Genomic DNA, 19865 nt, shown 5'->3' on the forward strand with positions numbered 1-19865 from the left:
TTAAGAACCTTGAGGACTAGAATCTTTAATCTTATGGGAAGGGCCATAGCTTACCAGCTGGGAGAGGCCCTCCTTTAAAAACAAAGAATCCCAGTGAACTTCCAGCCAGCACCAAGCTGGGAGACCTCTATTATGGTCTGAGCTTTTGTGGACAACAAACTACGAAAGGGTTATCCTGAACTATCTGTATGTAGAAATTTGGCTGTAGTGCATTCCCAGTGAGGTCAGAGAGGATGAAATGCAGGAAGGACCAACAGGGATAATGATCATAAGAGAGGCCATCCATAAAACAGCTGTGGGGGGACAACACAGATCTCCAGGGTAAACCCCATCTCTTCTTATTTAATCCAAAGAAGAGACACAGACAGCAAGCGAAGGCTTGTGACTACACGCCTGGCTCTTTGCCCGTGGCCTGCGATGGCCACCTGGCACATTCCTGCCTGGTAAGTGTAGCCTCCATGCACTGGGGCAGTCTACCTCGGAAGCCATATGGTGAGAACAGGCAGAAGGGGAGGGCGAGCTTCTTAAGAGCTCCCAAGGCTGGCTTCTGTCAGGCGGGGGCAGATTGCTGGGTGGGACGGGCCTTTGTTATGGTCCCACTGGGCTTTTCCTGTGTTCGAAAGAGATTCCCCGAGAGATGAGATGCAAACACAGGCAAGATGCAACCCAGCAGAAGTCTGCACTGTGCAGGCCATAAAAGGAGAGAACATTCCTGGAGGTTCTGTGCTGAAGTTTTTTCTCCCTCTTTTCAATGACGACATTTTGGCAGATGGCCTCTCAACGGCATCCGATCCCGGGCATCGCCTGAGACACGAGGTGGGCAGGCTGAGAGCCGGCTTTTCTCGGTTGGGGGCTCACCAGGGAGCGAGGTGGAGCAGGTACCTGAAATCTCGCAAGCGCTTTTCTCGTGGCCTCAGCATCTACTGGCCCATCCAGTGGGTCCCGACTGAGGCACACAGGTTTCTCCTACGCATGTTATGAACCTGTCCCTCTGCTTTCCATCCCTGCTGAGCTCCAGGGCAGCTCACAATAAATAGCAGAAGCACAGCTTTTGACGCTGGATGGGGGAATAGCAGGCTGCCAGCGTGAGAAGGCCTTTGGGGTGGCAACCGGTGGCACGCAGAATATGAGCTGGCACTGTGACGCTGCAGCAGAAAAGGCGAATGCGATCGTAGGCCACACTGGGAGCCGTCCCTCCGGAGTCAGAGGACGCAAACACACCACTCATGTCAGACCTGATTTTGTTCTGCTTGCTGCAGGTTAAGAAGGCAGATAGACAAATTGGAACAAAGAGGTTCAAAAAGAGTCAGCAGATGGAAAGCAGATGCTATGAGACATGTTGGAAGGACTGCTTCCCACAGAGAACCGCCAGCCGCCCTGGAGGGAAACACAGATTAGGACAGGGGTGAACAGCACCCTCCACCCATGTTCCCCAGCAACTGCTGCACTGAGGCATCCTGCCTCTGATACTGAAGGGAGCACATACCCATGAGGACTAGTAGCCTTCTCCTCGAGGAATTTGTCCAGTCCTTTTTAACGCTTGTCAGGTTGGGGGCCGTCATGCCCAGGAGAAACCGCTGGGCTTCGTCTCTCCGGTCCACCTTTACCTTCCCTTTTGGGAGCTAGGAATACCCTGTGGCAGGGTAGGGGCTGGCAGGTAGGAGGAAGGGAGGAGGCCGGTCTCGTTCCTAGCCCCCAGGCCTGCTTGCCACAAAGGTCGGACCTAATTAAACGGAGCTGTTTTTGTCAAGAAACACTCTCCGCTAGGAAGACCATGTTGGGTTGTTCTCCCTCCCTCTCTCTCGTCCTCTAGCATTCTATCGCTCCACTTTCTTTTCCAGCTGGGACAGAAAAGTTGAAACAGATGGAAGGGCTTGTGCTCCATCCGCCGGTTGATGCCGGGCCTTGGCGTGGATGTAAACACGTCAGCTTCAGAGTGGGATGCCATGCGCATGGCAGGGCCAGGGGTGGAGGCGAAGGAGACAGGGAAAAAATGACGATGGTGCAGGGTGTCGACTGCGGCTAGGAAGGGCCTCGCTCGATTTCGATGCTCATGGGATAAATGTGAGCCTGCCCCTGACTTGGTGCCTGGCCTACCTAAAAGGGTCGTTGTGAGGACAAATGCTGAGGAGGAGGGTCACGTGAAGGGAAGGGAAGGGAAGGGAAGGGAAGGGAAGGGAAGGGAAGGGAAGGGAAGGGAAGGAATCACTGGGACGACCTACTCAAAGGCTCTGTCTTTGAGTTTTGCACGAACAGCTCTCCAGGCTGTGGGTCAAAAGATGTTGTGCAGCTGATTTGTGTTGTCCTCCCAGATGTGGTTGTTTTGTGAGGAGAAAGAATGGCAAAGGGGGAGGGGGATGTGGGAGGGCTGCCAGAGCCGGATCCTGACAATTGCGTGAATGCAGCCGAGGGCTTGCACAATAGATGCCTCAATAGATGCCTCGTTTGTAGGAATCTTCTGCCTTAGGACTTCAGAGACTAAAGCTACGGGGTGGGGTGTGATAGGAAATCGTTCCCATCCCACTGAAATGAAAAATGTAAAGTCTGAGGCCACGCTCTTTTTCCAAAAGGGAAACGGGGCTGTTGTTGTTCTCCTGCCCTTGATTGTGGCCAAGTTTCTTTCTGCAACGCTACGTTATATAAAATATGGAGCGTTCACAGAAGGTGGAAATAGTATTGGCTGAGGATGAAAATGGAATTGGCTTTGGGGGAGTCAGGCAGGGAGCGCAAGCATCCCGATGCTTGTCTGGGCTCCAGGAATCTCATCACGGTTCCAAAAATATTTCAAACATGGTTAACCAACGATCGCTGAAGTACTGTTGGGAAGGGAAGGGTTCTCTTTGAGCCGAAGAGAGATGGGTCTTTTGCATAGCCTCCACCCGTAGGGCCAGGGTCTTGAGGGAAGTGGAAAATGCCAAGACTACCTTGATGATTTACGCTAATTAGTTCCCGGTGATGATGGAGAACCAGATGGTGGGAAATCCCTTTTTCTGCCTGAGATTGCGGAGTAGTCAGGCAGTGGTATCGGGCTTCATGGCGACAAAGCTCTTGGCCTTTCTAATGAATTGCTGGGCACCTGCCACCCTCCTCTCCCCTCAAGCGTCGCTGCAGTCTCAAGGTGATAGGAAGACGGGGTGGGAATTAATTTCCCCAGCAACGCTGGATGGCTCAGTCGCCAGCAAAATATTTTGGGGAGGTGTGCTCTTCCAGGGCAATCCCGACCCATCTGCTTTGTAAAAGGCCAGCTCTTGAAAGCTGATGGGAACCATTCAAACTGGATTATACTGGAGCCTCACCCAGCTGCCTGCCGTTTTGGCCTCCCCTGGGGAAGGTGGTGGTGGGGTTGTTGCGATTCAGCACCTGCATGTCAGAACTGACCATGATGCTGCCAGTTTGGGGCCCAAACTTGTCTTCCCCAGCCTGGATTGCAACTCCCATCTTCCCCAGTGGGAGAAACCAGGCTGACCTATGTTTTAAGGGGGCTGCCAGGCTGGCTGGAAGAGAAAGCGATGGACAGGAAAAAATGGACTGCCTGGGGGTTGAACAGTCAGCCGTGCAGGGTTGGGGAAACACCCCAGAGAAGGGGGAGCGAAATGCAGCTTGGATTACCTCACAAATGTAGACGGGGGCGGTGGCAGGGCCCGGTGCAACACGGCCAAAGGCTGAGGAAGTGGTCCCGGGCACGGCTGACCTTCCCGGGCTTGTTACTCGAGCCGCTCACGAAGGTGGCTGCCAAGGGGAATTGCTCCAGACATCTGTGAATACTTAGGGGGCGAGTGGGAACATTGCTGCTCCAGAGGGGAATTTGGTGCTGGAGCTGGGAAAGGCTCCAGTCGCCCGGCCTGTAAGAACGGTTCTGCCCTGGGCTGAAGCCGGCTGGGAGAAGCACCCACAAGGGGAATGCCTCTTCCAAGCAGAGGGTGCTGTCCCCTTCTCTCTGTCTCCTCCCCGTTCCTGCCCCTCATACCCTCAGCAATGTTTAAACACATGAGGGAGAATGCCTCTTCTCTATGTGTGGGGGAATCCCTCTTCTGAGATGCGGCATTCCTCTTCCTTCTGCAAAGGAAGGGAGATTGGCTGCAAGACGGATGCTGTTTGCGGTTTTATTTTTCGAAAAATGGCTTCTTGAATGCGCACGCAGTTCTCGAATGCACCACTTCCTTCCCCCACAAAGCAGGCAGCTCTCCTCTAGGACCTCCACAAGCCCCACACGCCTTGAGACCCTCGATCAATACATCTTCAGGATGTAACGAACCCAGAGGATGTATTTGGAGATACGGGTGTAGATATCAGGGTACCTACGGTCCCCACATCGCTTGCCGTTGAAGGACACGATCCCTTGAACTCTGCTCCCGCAAAGGAGGGGTCCACCGGAGTCACCCTGGGAAAGAGCAAGGAGGAAATTAGGCAAGTGGCCAGGGATCTTGGTGGCCTAAGAGCGGCTGAGATTCCACTCTTGCGTGACCCGACTTTGCGGCTGCAATACCGCCTTCTGGCCATCAGCCGTGTGGAGGCGCTGCTGGGCATCGGAGAGAAGGGTGCCCCCCCAAAGTTTCTCAGGAGTCCCCTTGGGAGATGCTGGCTTGGGCCAATCACAGTCTCTTAGCCAAGGCTACCTCACAGGGTTGGTGTTAACCGAACATATGGCACAGAGGAAAAGATAACCTCTCTGCCATTTTCGTTTCCTTGGGGGAAAGGTGCAAGATATGCATAATTAGTAACAACAGTTAACCAAATTGTCTTCCAGGTGTTTCGGACATCCACTCCCATCAGCCCCAATCAGATGCCTGACTTCCAGGGATGATGGAAGGGGTAGTCCAAAACAACTAGAAGACACCCATTTGGGGAAGGCTGGCATGAGTTTTTTGCTTTGCATCGCCCCACGGAAGAGGAGCACGTTCTGCAGCTGGACTAACCTCTCCAGTGAGCTCTCAAAGTTTCACCGAGGGACCTTGCCTGCAGCTAAAACACAGCCCCCCGATGCTTCATCTGACCAACGTTTTGGACTTTCCTCTATTTTTCCCCATGCTCTGACTTTTGGACCACCTCGCCTGATGTAGAATTCTGAAGTACTTAGAAACAGAGAAGCAGAGCGAGTCAGAAAGGGCCTCCCGGGCCATCTAGTCTGACCCCAGCTGCAGCCAGCTCTGCTCATGACATGCCCACCATGTGCATGTCTAGCCTATCCTTGAACACCCGCACCGATGGGGCCTCAACCACCTCCCGGGGAAGCCCAGTCCACACCCTGGGGGTCCTGACTGTCAGGAAGTGCTTCCCAGCATCCAAATTGAACCTGGGTTCCCTGAGCTTTGCTCCGTTGGAGCGCCTCCTGCCCTCCTGTGGAAGGGAGAACAGGTCTCTGCCCACCTCCGTGTGACACCCCCTCACACACCTGTATGTCACCAACAGATCCGCTCTGAGTCTCCTCTCCTCCAGGCTGAAGAGACCCAGTTCCCTCAGTCTCGCCTCGTACGGCATCCCCTGCAAACTGGCCACCAGCCTTGTGGCCCTACGCTGCACTGACTCCAACCCTGCTTACTTGCACACAGTTTATTTATTTAAAGTTTTTATATGAGGTCCCCTTGCTATATAGCCTCGGGATGGCTCACAGAAATAAGCTCACTGTTTAGGGCTTCCTATTTAAGGTTTAAACCCTGATGCTGGCAACGACTGACGTCAAAAGGAGAAGGGGGCGGCAGAGGATAAGGTGGCTGGATGGGGTCACTGGGGTCGTGGGTGTGGGCTTGGGTGGCCTCCGGGGGATGATGGAGGACAGGAAGGCCTGGAGGAATGCTCTTCATGGAGTCGCGATGGGTTGGGCACAATTTGCGACTCAACAAAAAAATTAAGGTTTTTGTGGGATTTTCTCTCTCTTGGACCAGGACAGCAATGCAAAGGTTGCAAAGTTACCACTGCCAGCTCCAGAGCATTCTGGGCTGGGCTGGGAGATCTCTTGGGTCACTCACTGAGCAGAACCCTCGCAGGGCGGGGCTCGTGTTGGCCGCACAGAGCATCCCGTTGAAGACGTTGCCGGCCCACGAAGCGTTGCACGCCTTCCTGTCCACAATGGTCACGTTGGTTTCCATCAGCTTGGTGGGGATGGTTCCGAAATTCGAGATGTCCCCCCAGCCGGTCACTTGGCACCTGACTCCAGGGTGGGGGTCGGTGTTCATTCTGGGGAGCCTGATGCGCCGGACATCCCGGTTGAAGATGACGGAGCCGTTCAGCTGGAAGCGGAAGGGTGGGACATGGCGCCATCTCAGCACTCGTGCGACCGCTCGCCTGGCCTCCTGCAGCACTGGAGGATTGGCTGTGGGTTGCCACTGAGCCGTGGGGGCGTGTGCTGCCTGACCCCCACTGTGCTAACAAGCCCTGGCTTCTTAATCATGGACCACGGGCCCTGGCCCTCAAAGCCAGGTAATTACCAGCCAATGGGTGGGTATTCAACCTGACGAGGCTGGGCAACTTTGACCGTGCCCCGATACTCCACCAGAGAAGCAGAGTTAGCTCAAATCAAACCGGCAGTGTCTTGTGGGAAGTTCCCCTCTTAGCAAATGCAGGAAAGCCAGTAAGGCAACAGGGCCGGCTCACCCCACTGCGTTACGAAGAGCCCAGCGGGCTCAGACCTGTGCAAGCCGCATTGTGCTTACACAGTGGCCAACCAGCTGCCGGAAGGGAAACTCCCACCCATGTTCCCCAGCAAACAGGCATGCTGCCTGTGATACCACGGCTCTACAAATTTGGGGAAATTATCGACCTCCGAAATAAAAAGTGCTAATTCTCACATATTTTGATTAGAGGAATTAGAAAACAGGTGATAAAAGTGCTGGTTGGCTAAAGTTTTCAAGATATTTCACAATGAAGATTAATACATATTTGCCTAAAAGGGGTGTCTGATGATCGCGATGCCTCATAACTTCTCGACAAAGTACCGCAGAACAATGAAAATTGTACCACATGGAAGTGTGTAAATTCATCTTCAGTTTGAGACTAAAGGTTATTACCCAATTGTAATTTATTGTTCTTTTATGGCAAGGTACATCTGTCTTGGTCAGATCTACGCATATTACAGTTACATCTGGTGGCTTGTGAAAGGGTCATTGCCTAACATTTCCAAGGAACAGTTGTGTGATATTTTCCCTCAGAGGCCAAGATACCTCAAAACTGTGTAAACAACGCAGATATCTTCTGCTGCATTTGTGGCGAGGTGACGTTTGCATCTCAAAAGTGCGGTAGGACGGCAGTGGTGGAAAAGGCAGACCGCCTGTATTTTGGGTGCAAAGTAGGGGCTCAGGACAAGAGTTGGGCCCCTCATTCTTGTTGTATTACATGGGCAACTGATCTGCGTCATTGGCTGAAGGAGAGGAAAAAGCCCACGCCTTTCGCGGTCCCAGTGGTGCGGAGGGAATCCACCCATTGTAGTAGCAACTGCTATTTTTGCATGGTTCCCCCAAATGCAAAAGGGATCTCAAGAAAGAAGAAGTGGACCGTGGAATATCCAAACATTCCACCCGCACTGCGTCCTCTGCCCCATGGTGAGGACTTGCCACTTCCACATCCACCAGAATCCCACTCTCTAGACTCAGAGGATGATAAAGACAATGAGCTTGTCAGTTTTTCATGCAAAAAGCATGAAAATGTTACATGAAAAACCAATAAATGAATGGAAAGTTATGTTACTGGTATCGATAAAGAGATAAATTTGTAATGGTTGGTGTGGCACCATTCTCATTGCTACATCGCATTTTGCAGAAAAGTTATGCAGCAGAATCACACCCCCCTGCAATTTTTAATTATTTTGATGCAGTGTTGATCTTGGAAACTGGAGCCAATGAACACTCAGGACTCAACTTTCCTTTATTAGTGACCCAAATCTGGTAAAATTTAGCTACTTTCATTTCCGAGGACTAGCAGACAGGCTCCTCCATGAACATGTCCAACCTGCTCTTAAAGCTGTTGATGTTGTGGGCCCATCGCAATGTCATGTGGAAGCGAATACCACATTCTAACTCCCTGCTAACAGATTTTCCCACCCTGTAGCCTGAATCTCCCACCAACCAGCTTCATGGGATGGCCTTATTCGAGTTCTGGTATTATGAAAGAAAGGAGGAAGAGTCTCCCCCTCCATTCAGGCCCTGCACCCAGCATAATTTCATATACCTCCGTCACCCCTCTCCTCACTTGCCTTTTTTGCTCAACAGTCCCAGGCATTGTGGCCTCCCTTGCAGGAGAGTTGTTCCAGCCCCATTAATTTCAGCTGCCCTTCTCCCATACCCTTTCCAAGATGCACCAACCCAAAGTGTCAACTCCAGCTGTGCCACACATTCATTTTAGGGCTGACGATACCGGCCGCTTTAGGTCCCAAACCTGCTCTGCATATGCCCCGCACGGACTCTGTTTTCCATCGCAGCCTGACATGGTGCTCCATCCTTTAGGCTCAAAGTGGCGTAGGGTAGTTTTTCTGCACATGAGGAATTCCCCCCCGCTGCCGAAAAGCTTGCAACGGGACTCTGAAACCCCAAGATAAATTGGGTGGAGAATTTCAGAAGCAACCCTCGGCTCGGCTTGTTTCAACCAAGGGACTGCATGGATGCACAGGTATTAATTCCTCCATCCCATCCCAAGGCCTTGCCTTGCCTTGCCATCTAGTGGCCAATTTTTCTATGACAGAAAGATCAGTAATAATAAAAAATAGAGACTTGAAGCAATCAGATAGCATTATGTGCTTTGGATCTGATCGTTTCTTACAGCTTCTTCTGTGTGATGACCTCCCGGATTTGCTTCTGGTTTTCAGCAGGGGAGTTGTCATGGGCGGGGGGAAACTGAATACAGTACAAGAAAGCCCTCCTTCTACTTCTGTATGTGCTATGTGGCCCTTCCCCAGCGCCACTAAGAGGTTATGTAAGGCTGGAACCTCCTTTCTGGGGCAAACTGAAAGCAGATGCTGCAGCTTGTGGGAGTTCTCTGCACACACTTGACAGGACTGTAAACAGACAGAGGCTTTTGTTTGGTCGTTGCCCTGCCTGATTCACGAGAGGTTTACACATCGCACACAGCGGACAGATGCGAACGCTCGTCCCCGCTTCCCACTCACTTTGAGCAAGCGGATGTCGTTCCGCACCGTCCCGGCGTCATAAAGGGGGTGAGCAACCGACTGCTGGATGCCGAAGGTTTGCCGTGAGGCCTCGGGCGTCTTGAGGGAGTGAGCGCCCAGCACAATGAGGAAGGGTTGCTGCCTGCAGTTGCAAAATGGAAAGGGTTAGAAGTGGCAGTATTTCCCCACTCCAGCAGGGAAGCGATTTATTTATTTGCAATGTTTTTACCCCATCCTGGGGTTGGCTTGCGACATAAATAAATCATAACAATAAGCAAACGAACAAAAGACAATAACGTAACGAGCATAACAGAATGTGACTGAGGATGACCATATTAAAAACCTTGTTAAAATATTTAAATATTAAAATGCTGGACAAATAAAATGGTTTTTACCTGGCGCCAAAAGGAATACAGTGGTACCTTGGCTTAGGAACGCCTTGGGTCACGAACAAAAATTTCATGAAAATTTTGACTGGGGTCACGAACTCTGCTTTGGGTGGCGACCAAGATCGCAGCCATCTCCCCTTCCCCGCAAGTGGGGAGATGGCCGGGATCGCAGCCGCGTTCATGCCGGGGAGACGTGCGTGACCGCGGCTGCGCTGCGCCCGTCCTGCCTGCAGGAGCGGGCCCGTGCCAGGGTTTCTCTGAGAAGCGCCACCCCGACATAACTGTAACGAGCAGAGTGTTGAATCTGATGAACGACAACATGGTCTCTCATTTCCAGAGGGTTATGCAGCACAGGAAAAACAAGAGACTATAGACAGATTTTTCACCAAAATTGACCCTGCGGCTAAGAGACAAAGAGAGGAAACCCCTGAAAGAGATTTCCCCAGTGTCCTTCTGGAGGGGGACTCTCCCTCCAAACAATAACCTTCCCCCCCCCGCTCCGCCTAGGTTAGTGTTCTCCACTGTACATTACTTCGTTACTTTGCTATTCGTTGTTTCAAATTTGTCTGATTAAAAAAATAATGGTTACAGAACAGATTAACCTTATTTGCATTGAACCTTATGGGGGCATTTGACTTGGGTCACAACCAATTTGGGTCACGACCAGAGTCATGGAACGGATTAAATTTGTTTAACATTGGTGCCAGGCGAACCTCTCTGGGGAGCGCATTCCACAGCCGGGGCGCCACCGCAGAGAAGGCCCTGCTCTGGGTAGTCGCTCTCCTGACCTCCTTCAAGGAGGGATCCCGGAGCAGGGCCTTGCTGCAGATCTTCAGGGGTGGGAGGGCATATAGGGAAGAAGACGTTCCTTCAGGTATCCTGGTCCCAAGCCGTTTAGGGCTTTTGGGCAATTGGGATGGGACAGCCTAATAAGGCATCTGTCGTGGGCCCGTATCCCACAGAGCCCCACGGACAAAAGTCCCAGGACTGGGGCTGCTCTTTAGCACCACAACCCAGTTGTTCACCTTTGATCCAATCCGTAAGGGCAATTTTCTCCTATCTTTGCTGTGCTACTTGTAGATCAGGGCTGACCCAAATCTTGCAGAGGTTAGGACCAAGCCCCAAATGCATGCCCAAAGGAGCACAAAAGTAAAGTTTAAAGCCCAGAGCTGCTACCAGTAAAGTAAACTTTAAAGCAGAGCTGCTTTAGAGCCCAGAGCTGCTACTGAACGGAGCCAGAATTGCTCAGACAGTTCAGTTACTGGGTCAGACATGAATGCAGCAAGCAAATAAACAAACACACACGAGTAACTAAAAACACTGCAGTTATTCCTGGGAAGATCCTGGATGGTGTCAGCTTTGGCTTACTGTTATATACTCTAGTCCTAGCCTCATTGAGGATGGTGGGCATTGTAGTCCAATGCTTTGGGAGAGTGTCAGGCTGGGCAAAGGCAGTTGAGACATCTTTTAGTACGGTTGAAGGGGATGAATGAAGGGCAAGATTGCGAAATGGCGGTGGGGTTAGAACAAAGAAGCGGAGGCCAGACCAGACAAAGAACTTGCCCAATTTCACCCTTCCACCAACAGACAGTCACCCTGAGGTCTGCGGCTCAGGGAGGGTGCAAACCTCGCTGGCAGCCGGATCTCTTCAACATTCCTTGTGCCACGAGGCTGACATGTGTGGAATGATGTGTCTGCATCTTGTGGGTGCAGAAAGGAATTTCTTTCTTTGTCATTGTCACCTGGGGCCAATGCACATTTGTGGCGAAAAGGCTTTCTCCACGCTTTTCCGATCCTGCAGATGTATGATCCAGCGGTGGTGCAGAACCGTTTTCAGCCTGAGGGCTGAAGTTAGAAGACACCCCCTTCCAGTGGTGGGTGGAACCAAAATGCAAGGAAAAAAAAAATGCTCTAGGAAGTTTAAAGCTTTCCCTGTACTAACTAGTCCTTTGGAAAGGTGCCTTGAACTATTCAGTGGGTAAAAACTTGTGTGAAAGCCAGAAAGCCCCAGTGTTTGGGGGGAAGTGTGTGGCCTGGTGGATTGGGACCACATGCCTTTCTTTGTCATTGTCACCTGGGGCCACAGGTTGGGATTGGGACATTTCTCTACCTGTGCAATAGAGAGCAGACAATATTTTATTTTGCTGTGGAGGTTTGTCGAGTGGACCGTCTTTCCAAGTTTTGCACAAATCGGGAGCTGCAGACTGACGCACGCTCCGTTCCGTCTGGCTCTTACTTACTTGGAAATCAGGCAGTGAGCTGCCGTCATCACCCATTTGCGTCGCACCAAAAACCCACCGCAGATATGCTCCCCATTCATCTGTATGGACGCCATAAAGGGCCGGGAATGGGGCACCGCCTCCTTTCCCCCAATAACCCAGCTTCGGGAGAGGCTGCCGGCAAGTCCGAGACCTACGAGAGAAAAGGTGCCATGCCATGGAATTCCAGCTCCCTGGAAGATGGCAGTTGGACCCCCGGGGGCCATAAAATCACCCCAGAGGCAAATATCCCTTTCCATAGTGCCATTTGGAGTTTGTGGGGCAAGACAGACTGTCCCGCTAAAAGAGAACAGAGGAACAGTTTAAAACCAGGGTTGGGATGTGAGTTTTGAGAGAGAGGAGAGGGCCGTGGGCTGAGGTGCTGGTTACACAAAGAAGCTGCAACTCTGGGGCTATCATTCATGTTTCCCCATTTATATTGCTTTGGTGGTTGCGCCCCGCCAGTCCAAGACCATTTCCCCAAGGCAACTGAGGAAGGATAAAATAAAAAATAGCTTGACCAAGTCCAAGGTGGAGGCGAGACTCGGGGTCCAAGATGCAAAGGCTCCGATACAGAGGGTCCCGTATGCCTGCCTCTTTTATTTCTTTAAAATGTCTGCCTTAGCACGAGGCAGAGTTTTGCCTGTGCCACACGGCTTCCCCTAAGCAGCTCCTCTCAGCCGTGCGGAAGATGCAAATGCAGTCAGAAAAGGCAACTTTGGTATCTTAAAGATGTCTGGGACAACAAGCCCCATCTTTCCTGACCCTTGGCCATGTGGGACTTGTGTTCTAATCATCTGCTGGTCCCAGATGTAAGATCTAGCAGCAAAGCTGTACCACGCTGCACCCCAAATGCAAGGCAAGAGGGTTTTTTTACCTGCCTGGAGCAGGACGAGGGGAAGCAGCTTCCTCACGAGCAGCATCGTCAAGGTTTGGGCCATCTTCGTGGAATTGGAGCTGCACTAGGTCAAAGCCGATGTCACTTCAGCGGCCAACCAGTCCAGAATGGGAGCGACTTCCTCAACCAAGGAACTGGGTTTTTCTTAGCCGAGTGGAAGTAGGTGCTAGCCTGGGGAGCCCTCCAACAGTAAGCCAGTCAGCTCTTCCTCTTTGACCTGAGAAGCTCCAGGGAAGGAGTTGCACAAGCGAGCAACTGACATGGTTTTCCAAGCCAGCCGTTTGCCCAATTCCTTCCCTCAAGGCCTCCTGGTTGAAGAGAGAGGTTTCCGTTGGATTGTAAGGAAAGGGAGAACTGGTGGGTAGATGTTACTTTTGCAAATTTTAGAGTTAGAAGCAACTGCTTTAATGGGGAGGTGGGGAAGGGAAGAGAGACCCTCTGGTCCATAATGTGCGATATTTCCTTCCAAGCCCCCTAAAGCAGCTCCACTGAGTTAGGGGGAGGAGAGGGGCTTATCTGCTCACTCTGCGGCATTCAGTCCAAACATTTATTGGTGTGAATTAGCTGAAGACACGGAATACAAAAATGTTCCTTATCTTGGTGGATATTTTAAGTGATGGGTTTTTCAAGTGACGCAGTTCCTCGTTTTGGCAATTCCTAGGGGGCTGCCATGAACACAGGCAAAACGCTCAGGGGCTTATTCTTGCTCTGAAGGGTTGGTGGTGACAAACTGCGGGTAGAGAATATCAGAGCAAAATTGCAGAAATGCAGCAAATCTTTTTGTGCATTCGGCTCTGGTCCAGACAGGATAACACTCAGAGATGCTTCCTAAATTCAGCTCACTGTGCTGGTTCAGCAGAGAGCAGCTTGAAATCTCGGTTCGGATCATCCTGGCTGGCACTGTACTTAGACCCGACCCTTTCACTTCTGCAAAGGACCCAGATTGGCTGTCAGGACCCTACTCCTCTTTCTCCTCTCCATTTTCACAACAACCCTGCGAGGTATTTCAGGCATCTGACAATGGCCTAAACCGTTTGCCGATTGATTGCCTCAAAACAAAAGACGCAAGAAGCTGCCTTGCAGCCCATCAGACCCGGGGAGTCTGTGGGCTTCGTCTCGCCTCCTTTGAGTGTCAGCAGCTCTCCTGCAGCTCCCCACCCCAAGTCCTTCAGCCTGACACGCTGCAGGTGGAACCCGGTCCCTCAGTACAATGGCCACCAACATGGATGGCTTTCAGCCACCCTAGGACAGGTCGGGCCACGGCTGCAAGACACGATGGGAACACCCCGCTCCCGATTCAGAGATCTCTACAGACCAGTTGCTGAGGAATATGGGTGGGAAGGAACTTGGCCTTATTGGCGGCAGCGGCAGCATGGGATTTCCTCAGCCAGGATGACCAGACGGGCCCTTTCACACGCTGCAGCTCAGCTCTTCTTGGGTACATCTTACTATTCTTGTGAGCTGTTTGGAAACAAGTTGCAGGACAGACGTTTCTTTTTCAAGCCAGCGGCCCAGCTCAATCCATCACCTCAAGACGTCGTTACCTTGAGCCAGAGAAGTTAACGACAACAAAAGAAATAGGCCAGGGAGGGGGGAAATAACAAGACCAAACCAGGAGCAATTTCCACCTGCCTATTTTATTAGATAGTTCCAAAAATAAAGGATGCCAAAAAGAGGGACATTGCAATGAGAATGCTTTTTCTTGCCTGGTCCTAGATTTGAATACAGAAGTCACACGAGTCCAGTCCCCCTTTCCAAACGAGAAAATGATGGATGGGGAGGGTGGAGGGAAGGGAAGAATCTCAAGCTTAAGGGATTGTCCTCTTAGGATCAGGCAAGAGAACAATGAAACACTGAAATCCTCATAAATAAACGGTTTAATAAATTACACAGTAAAAACAATGGCATGAGGCTTGGTTACACCTGGTGGAGCTTAAATCGGAAACGGAACTGCACCCAGAAACTGCCCCATCCATTAACAGACGGCTCTGGAAGCAGGATGGAGGCAGTATGGGGGATCCCCTCCCAGAAGGAGGAGCGGCCTGGCTGATCTTGGGGCTCCTAATGTGCCACATGTTCACCAAAGGGCCCGGGAAAGAGACTGGCGGAGGCGGAGAGGAAATGCCGCGGAGAGGAAACAGTCGGCAGCTAACGGAGGGAAGGTCCTCTGGGACCGAGCATATGCGGTGGAGCTTTTTGAAGACTGAAGAACAGCAATTGAAAAGGAAGGACATACATGCAACTCCACAGGACGAAGAGAGTCGAGGTCTCTACCCTAAAGACCGAGAAGCTGTCGGGAGACTTTAGACCAAGGAGTGGACAAGCCAAAGGATCCAACTCCCACTTGCCGAGAGCACCCAGAGAGGACCAGCTGCCACCCCTGGCAAAGTTTAGACGAACAAAGGGTCACATGGCTCATAGGATAAGTTACGGGGTGGTGGCAGATGCAGAATCACGCGCAGAAGGGAGGAAGCATTTTGATCGAATGCCTTCGGGTATACATTGGAGAGGACTGGCCTCTCGTTTTACATCAAAGGCTACGCTGGGGTCACACAGCTTTATCATACCCACTGATTGACACCGGAGAGGGACAAAGCAGATCTCTGGGACAAAAAGCCATTTGTGACTCAATGAAGCCATAAAAAAAGACACATGAGAATTAACGAATCCACTCTGGAGTTTCTCCCTGCAGCCACGGTTTCATCCCCAGATCCGGTACATTCTTTGTACAAAGCATGTAACAGAGCACAGACGTAAAAAAGAGAGACAGAGGGAGAGAGGAGACCGTTTCACAAAAACAAAAACCCCCAAACAAAATCAGAAAAATAGAGATATCATGTATATACACACACTTGGGTCTAAGGTAGACATCTAAAATTGTTGCATCAGGCCTTGCTCCTGCCGGCTTGCGGGCTGAGCTGTCTCCCTGTTGAACGTGGGAGGGGAGTTGGGGGTCCTTGAGGTCGGCATGGTTCTGGGGCGGGGAAGGGAAGGTGTGCCCCAACCAAGGGAGTCCAAGGGGCCTGAGGAAGACCAGGAGCGCTCCGCCGGGCGTAGCCAAGCTGAGGAGACCAGCAGGCCAGCCTGGCTGAGGAAGACTGGGCTGGGAAAGTCCGCCGGGGAAACCGAGTCCTGTGCAGCCGCCACAGTACCGAAGCCCGTGGGGCAATCCCTTTCAGGGAAGGAAGGAGAGAGAGCACTGGGGGTCGCTCTGCACCACAGCCGGAAGGGGGCCGATGGCCACAAGGAGAAGGGGTCAGGGGATAACGACACAGGTGGGGTGCACAGGCCCCGAAAGGCTTGCTGATGAGAGTGGAGCAGATTCTTCATCTTGTGCCCAGGAAGAAGGAAAGAAAGCAGCAACGCTGCCCTCCAGATGGAGATACGGGACTGCGACTTCCATCGCCCCCACCTGCAGTCCCAGCCTAAAGAGGAAGCTTAGAAAATCAGACCGCCGTTTCTATGAGGGGGAGCGGAAGGAACTGGAGCTGATGGCGGCCACCGTGAGGGGTGCCCACGGGCCCGGGACCCGACCGGCTACCACATGAACACACAGAGCTGCGTTTCTAACTGCCACATGTCCCAGGGCCTGAAGGAGACAATGGGAATTCGGGAAATACTGCCATCTAGAAGCCAACCAAGCTGTGGGTGCTGGATGGATCAGACACCCTGCTAGGCTCGTGCCTTCATCGCAAAGCAGAACTGGGCTGCTTGTCCTAGGCCAGGCACAGCATGCGATCTCAGCTAGCCAGAGCATGTGCAGAGAGCCTCCAATTCGCCCCCCTTTTTCCTGGCAGCAAAGGGCTTGCCTAGGCAAGGAGAGGTTCGAGATGGCCCTGGGCAACATGCTATCTCCAGCTGTCAGTTGGCCTTGGAAAAATTGCTCTTCTGGCCTCTTTTCTGGATTCCCCCCAATGTCTCAAGGTGATAGACTGCCCAGTTTTGCTTGGAGCAGCAGCTCACAAAAGCACCGAAGGAAAGGATCAAGGATGCTCCTTAAATCTCATCTTGCCCCGGCACTGCTGTGAAGGAAGGGCATAAAAAGATGCCTGGAGGAAAGCAGGCGCTGTATCCGGAGTGGTCAGAAAAGATGGCGATGAACCCATCCAACGAAGAAGCTGAACCTTGGAGGTCTCAAGAAAAACAGAAACCCTAAACTGAAAAACTTCCACCCCACATCAAGGGAAGTGCCAAGCCCGGGCACCTTGCCACTCAAGCTATCCAAGTGGAAAACTATGCTCTATGGATTTGCGCTTGTGGAAAAGAATCTGGCACAAACTGGGCGGCTCAGGAGGCACTTCTGAGGCCTCGCAGGGGCTAGTGGGGCGCAGAGAGAAGTCATGCTGATTCCTAAAAGGGCGTTTTCACCTTTGTGTCTTTCTGGCAGTGGTGCAAGAGATGTGTCGCTTCAGGGAAGCCTCCTGGAGGCTCTGCAGCTGCTGCCCCTGCAAGACAATCTGAGGGTTCCCACTCAGCCTTGGGGTTCTGCGTCACGAGCCACTGGTCCTACCTGAAGCATCCCAAAGCATGCAGAGCCTTGCTTTCCATCAAGCTAAGCATGGAGTAACAATTCCCCACTCATCAGATGGAAAGGTTTGCAAGAGACAAGTAGACACCACCTTAGAAGAAAGTATTGTTCTAAAAATTAAATCTCAGGAAGCGCTTAAGCTTCACCTCTGCTCTGTCAGACTAGGGAGTGTTATTTGTACAAGGACCTTTGTAAAGATAAGGATCCGAGGTCTCTCACCACGTGGTGAGACTTCCCTGTGCACTAAAAGGGATGACAGAGGTGGAGAGGCCCTCTTAGTTCCTCCAGTTTGCAAGAGCAGCCGGTTTGCAGGAGTCAAGCATCAAATTTCAAGCCATGAGGATGAGTGATTCAGAAGCGCTTGTTTCTGGTGGGGAGGGGGGTGTAGATTTTGGGACCTGGCCATCTGCAGTGATTTTCTGGCTTCTTCTGAATACTGCTCTGATGAGGCCTTTGCTTTGGAAGAGCTGCTATTTAGAGAAGATCGTGTCCCTCCCACCACACATGCGAAGGACTCCCACGTGTCCCGTCAGAAAAGAGGGGATAGAATGATCCATGCACACGCTTTTGCACTGGCATGAGCTGCGGGAGCTCCAGGATGTGATTGGGTCCATCATCTTAAGAGGCTGACTGAGAACTTGGCCGGGACCAGGCACGCCAAGATAAGGGCGGCCACCTGCCTGCTCTCCCACACACAACGCAACCTCCCCTCACCCAGACTTGAAAGCAGTTGGCCAGCAGGGGCCACAGCTGTTGCTTTTAGGGCCAGCAGATACGGAGCTGCCTTCCCCAAGACTGAGAAGTTTCGCTAGACCTGAGCCGCCTGGAAAAGGGAAGAAGCCCGAACCCTCCGAGCAGCCCTGCTTGTTTCTCTTGCAAAGCTCTCCCCTTTCTGAGCTGCCCATCGAAAGCCCGGGAGGCACCCGCGATTCCTCCTGCCGGCCACGTCCTGGGGATGAAGCCAACCCGGCCCGCACCTGGAACACAAGGGCAGCGCTTCCTGCACGTGTTGTCCCTGGACCAGACCAGAGCCACTCTGCAAGGGCTACGGCACAAGAGCCTACGGAATTGCTTTGGGCAGAAAACAGGCCTCCAAGACCCCGAAGGAGTGGGGCAGGCCCCCCCACCTCTCACTCCCCTTCCCTCAGGGAGTTCAATCCTCCCAGCAGCCTGCAGCTCTGTGTTGTGTCAAAGCCAAGAGGGGCCGTTCTGCTAACTGCACCAGCGGAAGAAGGATCTGCGTGCCGGGGGTATGAGGGGACCGGCCCAGGAGGTACGGGAAAAGCTCCCAGGAGGCACCTGCTCACAGCCTGCTGTGCTTCTGCCGAAAGAGCCGGGTTTCTCCTTCCTTGCTAATGCAGACAGAGGCAGCCCAAGTGCCCAGCCCTTCTGCACCCCCATCCATCTCTCTGCCAGGCTGTCTCCCTCTGCTCAGGGGCGTGTGGGGCACCGGATCCCTCCCACCAAGCGACCAGGGCTTCCGGGATGACAAAGCGACGCTGCGCCGCCCCACTATGCAAGCAGAAGGACGCATTCTCCTCGTGCCCCCAAAGTGCAGTAAACCAAATGCTTAAATAAAGCACAAGATAAATGAAATAAATACATGATTTTAAAAAACCCGACATTCACAGTATCACAGATAGGTAGCTACTATAGTGCATTTTTGGGGAGAAATAACATATTTATACATATATATAAGTGAGAGAGAGAGAGAGCACTACCCAGAGTTCATGCCACCTTCCTGCTCTGGGTTTCTCTGGGCCCTGGAGTTGCTAGGAAATACACCGTGGAGGGGAAGGGAGGGAGGGAGGGGGGAGGGAGGGACGAAAGGCTGCTCAGCCCCATCCTTCTGACACACAGTTTGGGGTCTGCCCGCGCCGAGGCCACGGGTTCTTCTCCGCGTTCGCTGCGCGCTGGCTGGGCTGCTGAATGGCGTCTTCTCAGGGCGGGCCGGCTGGGGTTGCATAGACGTTACTGCGAGGGGAGCAGAGAGAAGGCAGTGAGAGCGCGCCGCCAGGGCTTTGTCTTCCCACCTGGCGGGGAGCCGAGCTGCGGGGTGGGTGCCTGCAGAGACGATGCGCCTCTTCTGAAGGTCCTCGGCGGCACAGGCATCCCGGGGGAGCTGCTGGGCTTGGGAAGGTACAACCCCCGGTTCGCCGGACTGCAGAAAAACCCCACGGGGCCAATTTCCTTGAAATCCCACCTCGTGCCGGGATCCCCGGCCCACTGCTGAGAATCAGCTCAGCTCCTGGCCTATTTGTGCTTTCCCCATCCCGACGAGCGCACTCTGCACATGCCCAGAAGTCCTTCATTTCTGCAGTGGGGCAAGGGTGGCGAGGAAGAAAAGATGCCAAGGCTCCAACGCACCTGGAGGGATTCCCCAGGTGCACACCCGCTGAATTGAACCACCACCACCACTCTGTCTATAAACTGCCAAACTCTGGTGGTGCTTTAAAGAAGGTGCAAAAAGCTGGCTGTGCGAGCTGGGGCTGATGGGAGTTGAAGTCCAGAGGCACTGGGCATCGCCGGATTGGGAAGGCTGCACAAAGGCATCCACGTTCTTGGGCCAGCCCGTTTCATCCGACCCCAGATCCTAGAGGGGGGACCAGGATCCTAGAATCCCCCCCTCGATTCGGGGGGGGGGCATGCACTGCCCCCTGCTGGTGGGAGGGAGGGCTGGATCCCTGCATTTCCCCCG

The 19865-nt window shown here is 52.7% G+C and overlaps 2 protein-coding genes across 11 annotated transcripts in view; both read right to left on the minus strand.

Moving 5' to 3' along the window:
- Window positions 1-4089: 4089 nt before the first annotated feature.
- LOC123036561 (serine protease 57-like) lies at window positions 4090-12682 on the minus strand. The gene is made up of 5 exons (XM_044455889.1): window positions 12619-12682; window positions 11724-11895; window positions 9095-9236; window positions 5967-6227; window positions 4090-4381 (listed from the first exon to the last, which is right to left on the minus strand). The coding sequence occupies exons 1-5, from the start codon at window positions 12680-12682 to the stop codon at window positions 4229-4231; spliced, it is 792 nt and encodes a 263-aa protein (XP_044311824.1). The 3' UTR covers window positions 4090-4228.
- Window positions 12683-12761: 79 nt separating this feature from the next.
- PIP5K1C (phosphatidylinositol-4-phosphate 5-kinase type 1 gamma) overlaps window positions 12762-19865 on the minus strand; it is a 44508-nt gene continuing 37404 nt past the window's right edge. For 6 of the 10 annotated variants that reach the window (XM_044455888.1, XM_044455887.1, XM_044455882.1 and 3 more), the window contains one exon: window positions 14261-19141. In XM_044455888.1, coding sequence (XP_044311823.1) covers window positions 19139-19141 — 3 coding nt within the window. In that variant the 3' untranslated portion in view covers window positions 14261-19138. The other 4 variants (XM_044455880.1, XM_044455879.1, XM_044455876.1 and 1 more) reach the window with 2 other exon arrangements.

The sequence above is a fragment of the Varanus komodoensis genome, unplaced genomic scaffold (assembly GCF_004798865.1).
Source record: "Varanus komodoensis strain SLA01 unplaced genomic scaffold, ASM479886v1 scaffold80, whole genome shotgun sequence".
NCBI lineage: Eukaryota > Metazoa > Chordata > Lepidosauria > Squamata > Varanidae > Varanus > Varanus komodoensis.

Bases quoted from the DNA above. Each gene is read 5' to 3' on its own strand.
- LOC123036561 (XM_044455889.1), bottom strand. From the start codon at position 12,682: ATGGCCCAAACCTTGACGATGCTGCTCGTGAGGAAGCTGCTTCCCCTC. The intron at 11,896-12,618 runs GTAAAAAAACCC...TTTCTCTCGTAG, and splicing joins CCTCGTCCTGCTCCAGGCAG to GTCTCGGACTTGCCGGCAGC. The intron at 4,382-5,966 runs GTGAGTGACCCA...GCTCTTTCCCAG, and splicing joins CCCTGCGAGGGTTCTGCTCA to GGTGACTCCGGTGGACCCCT.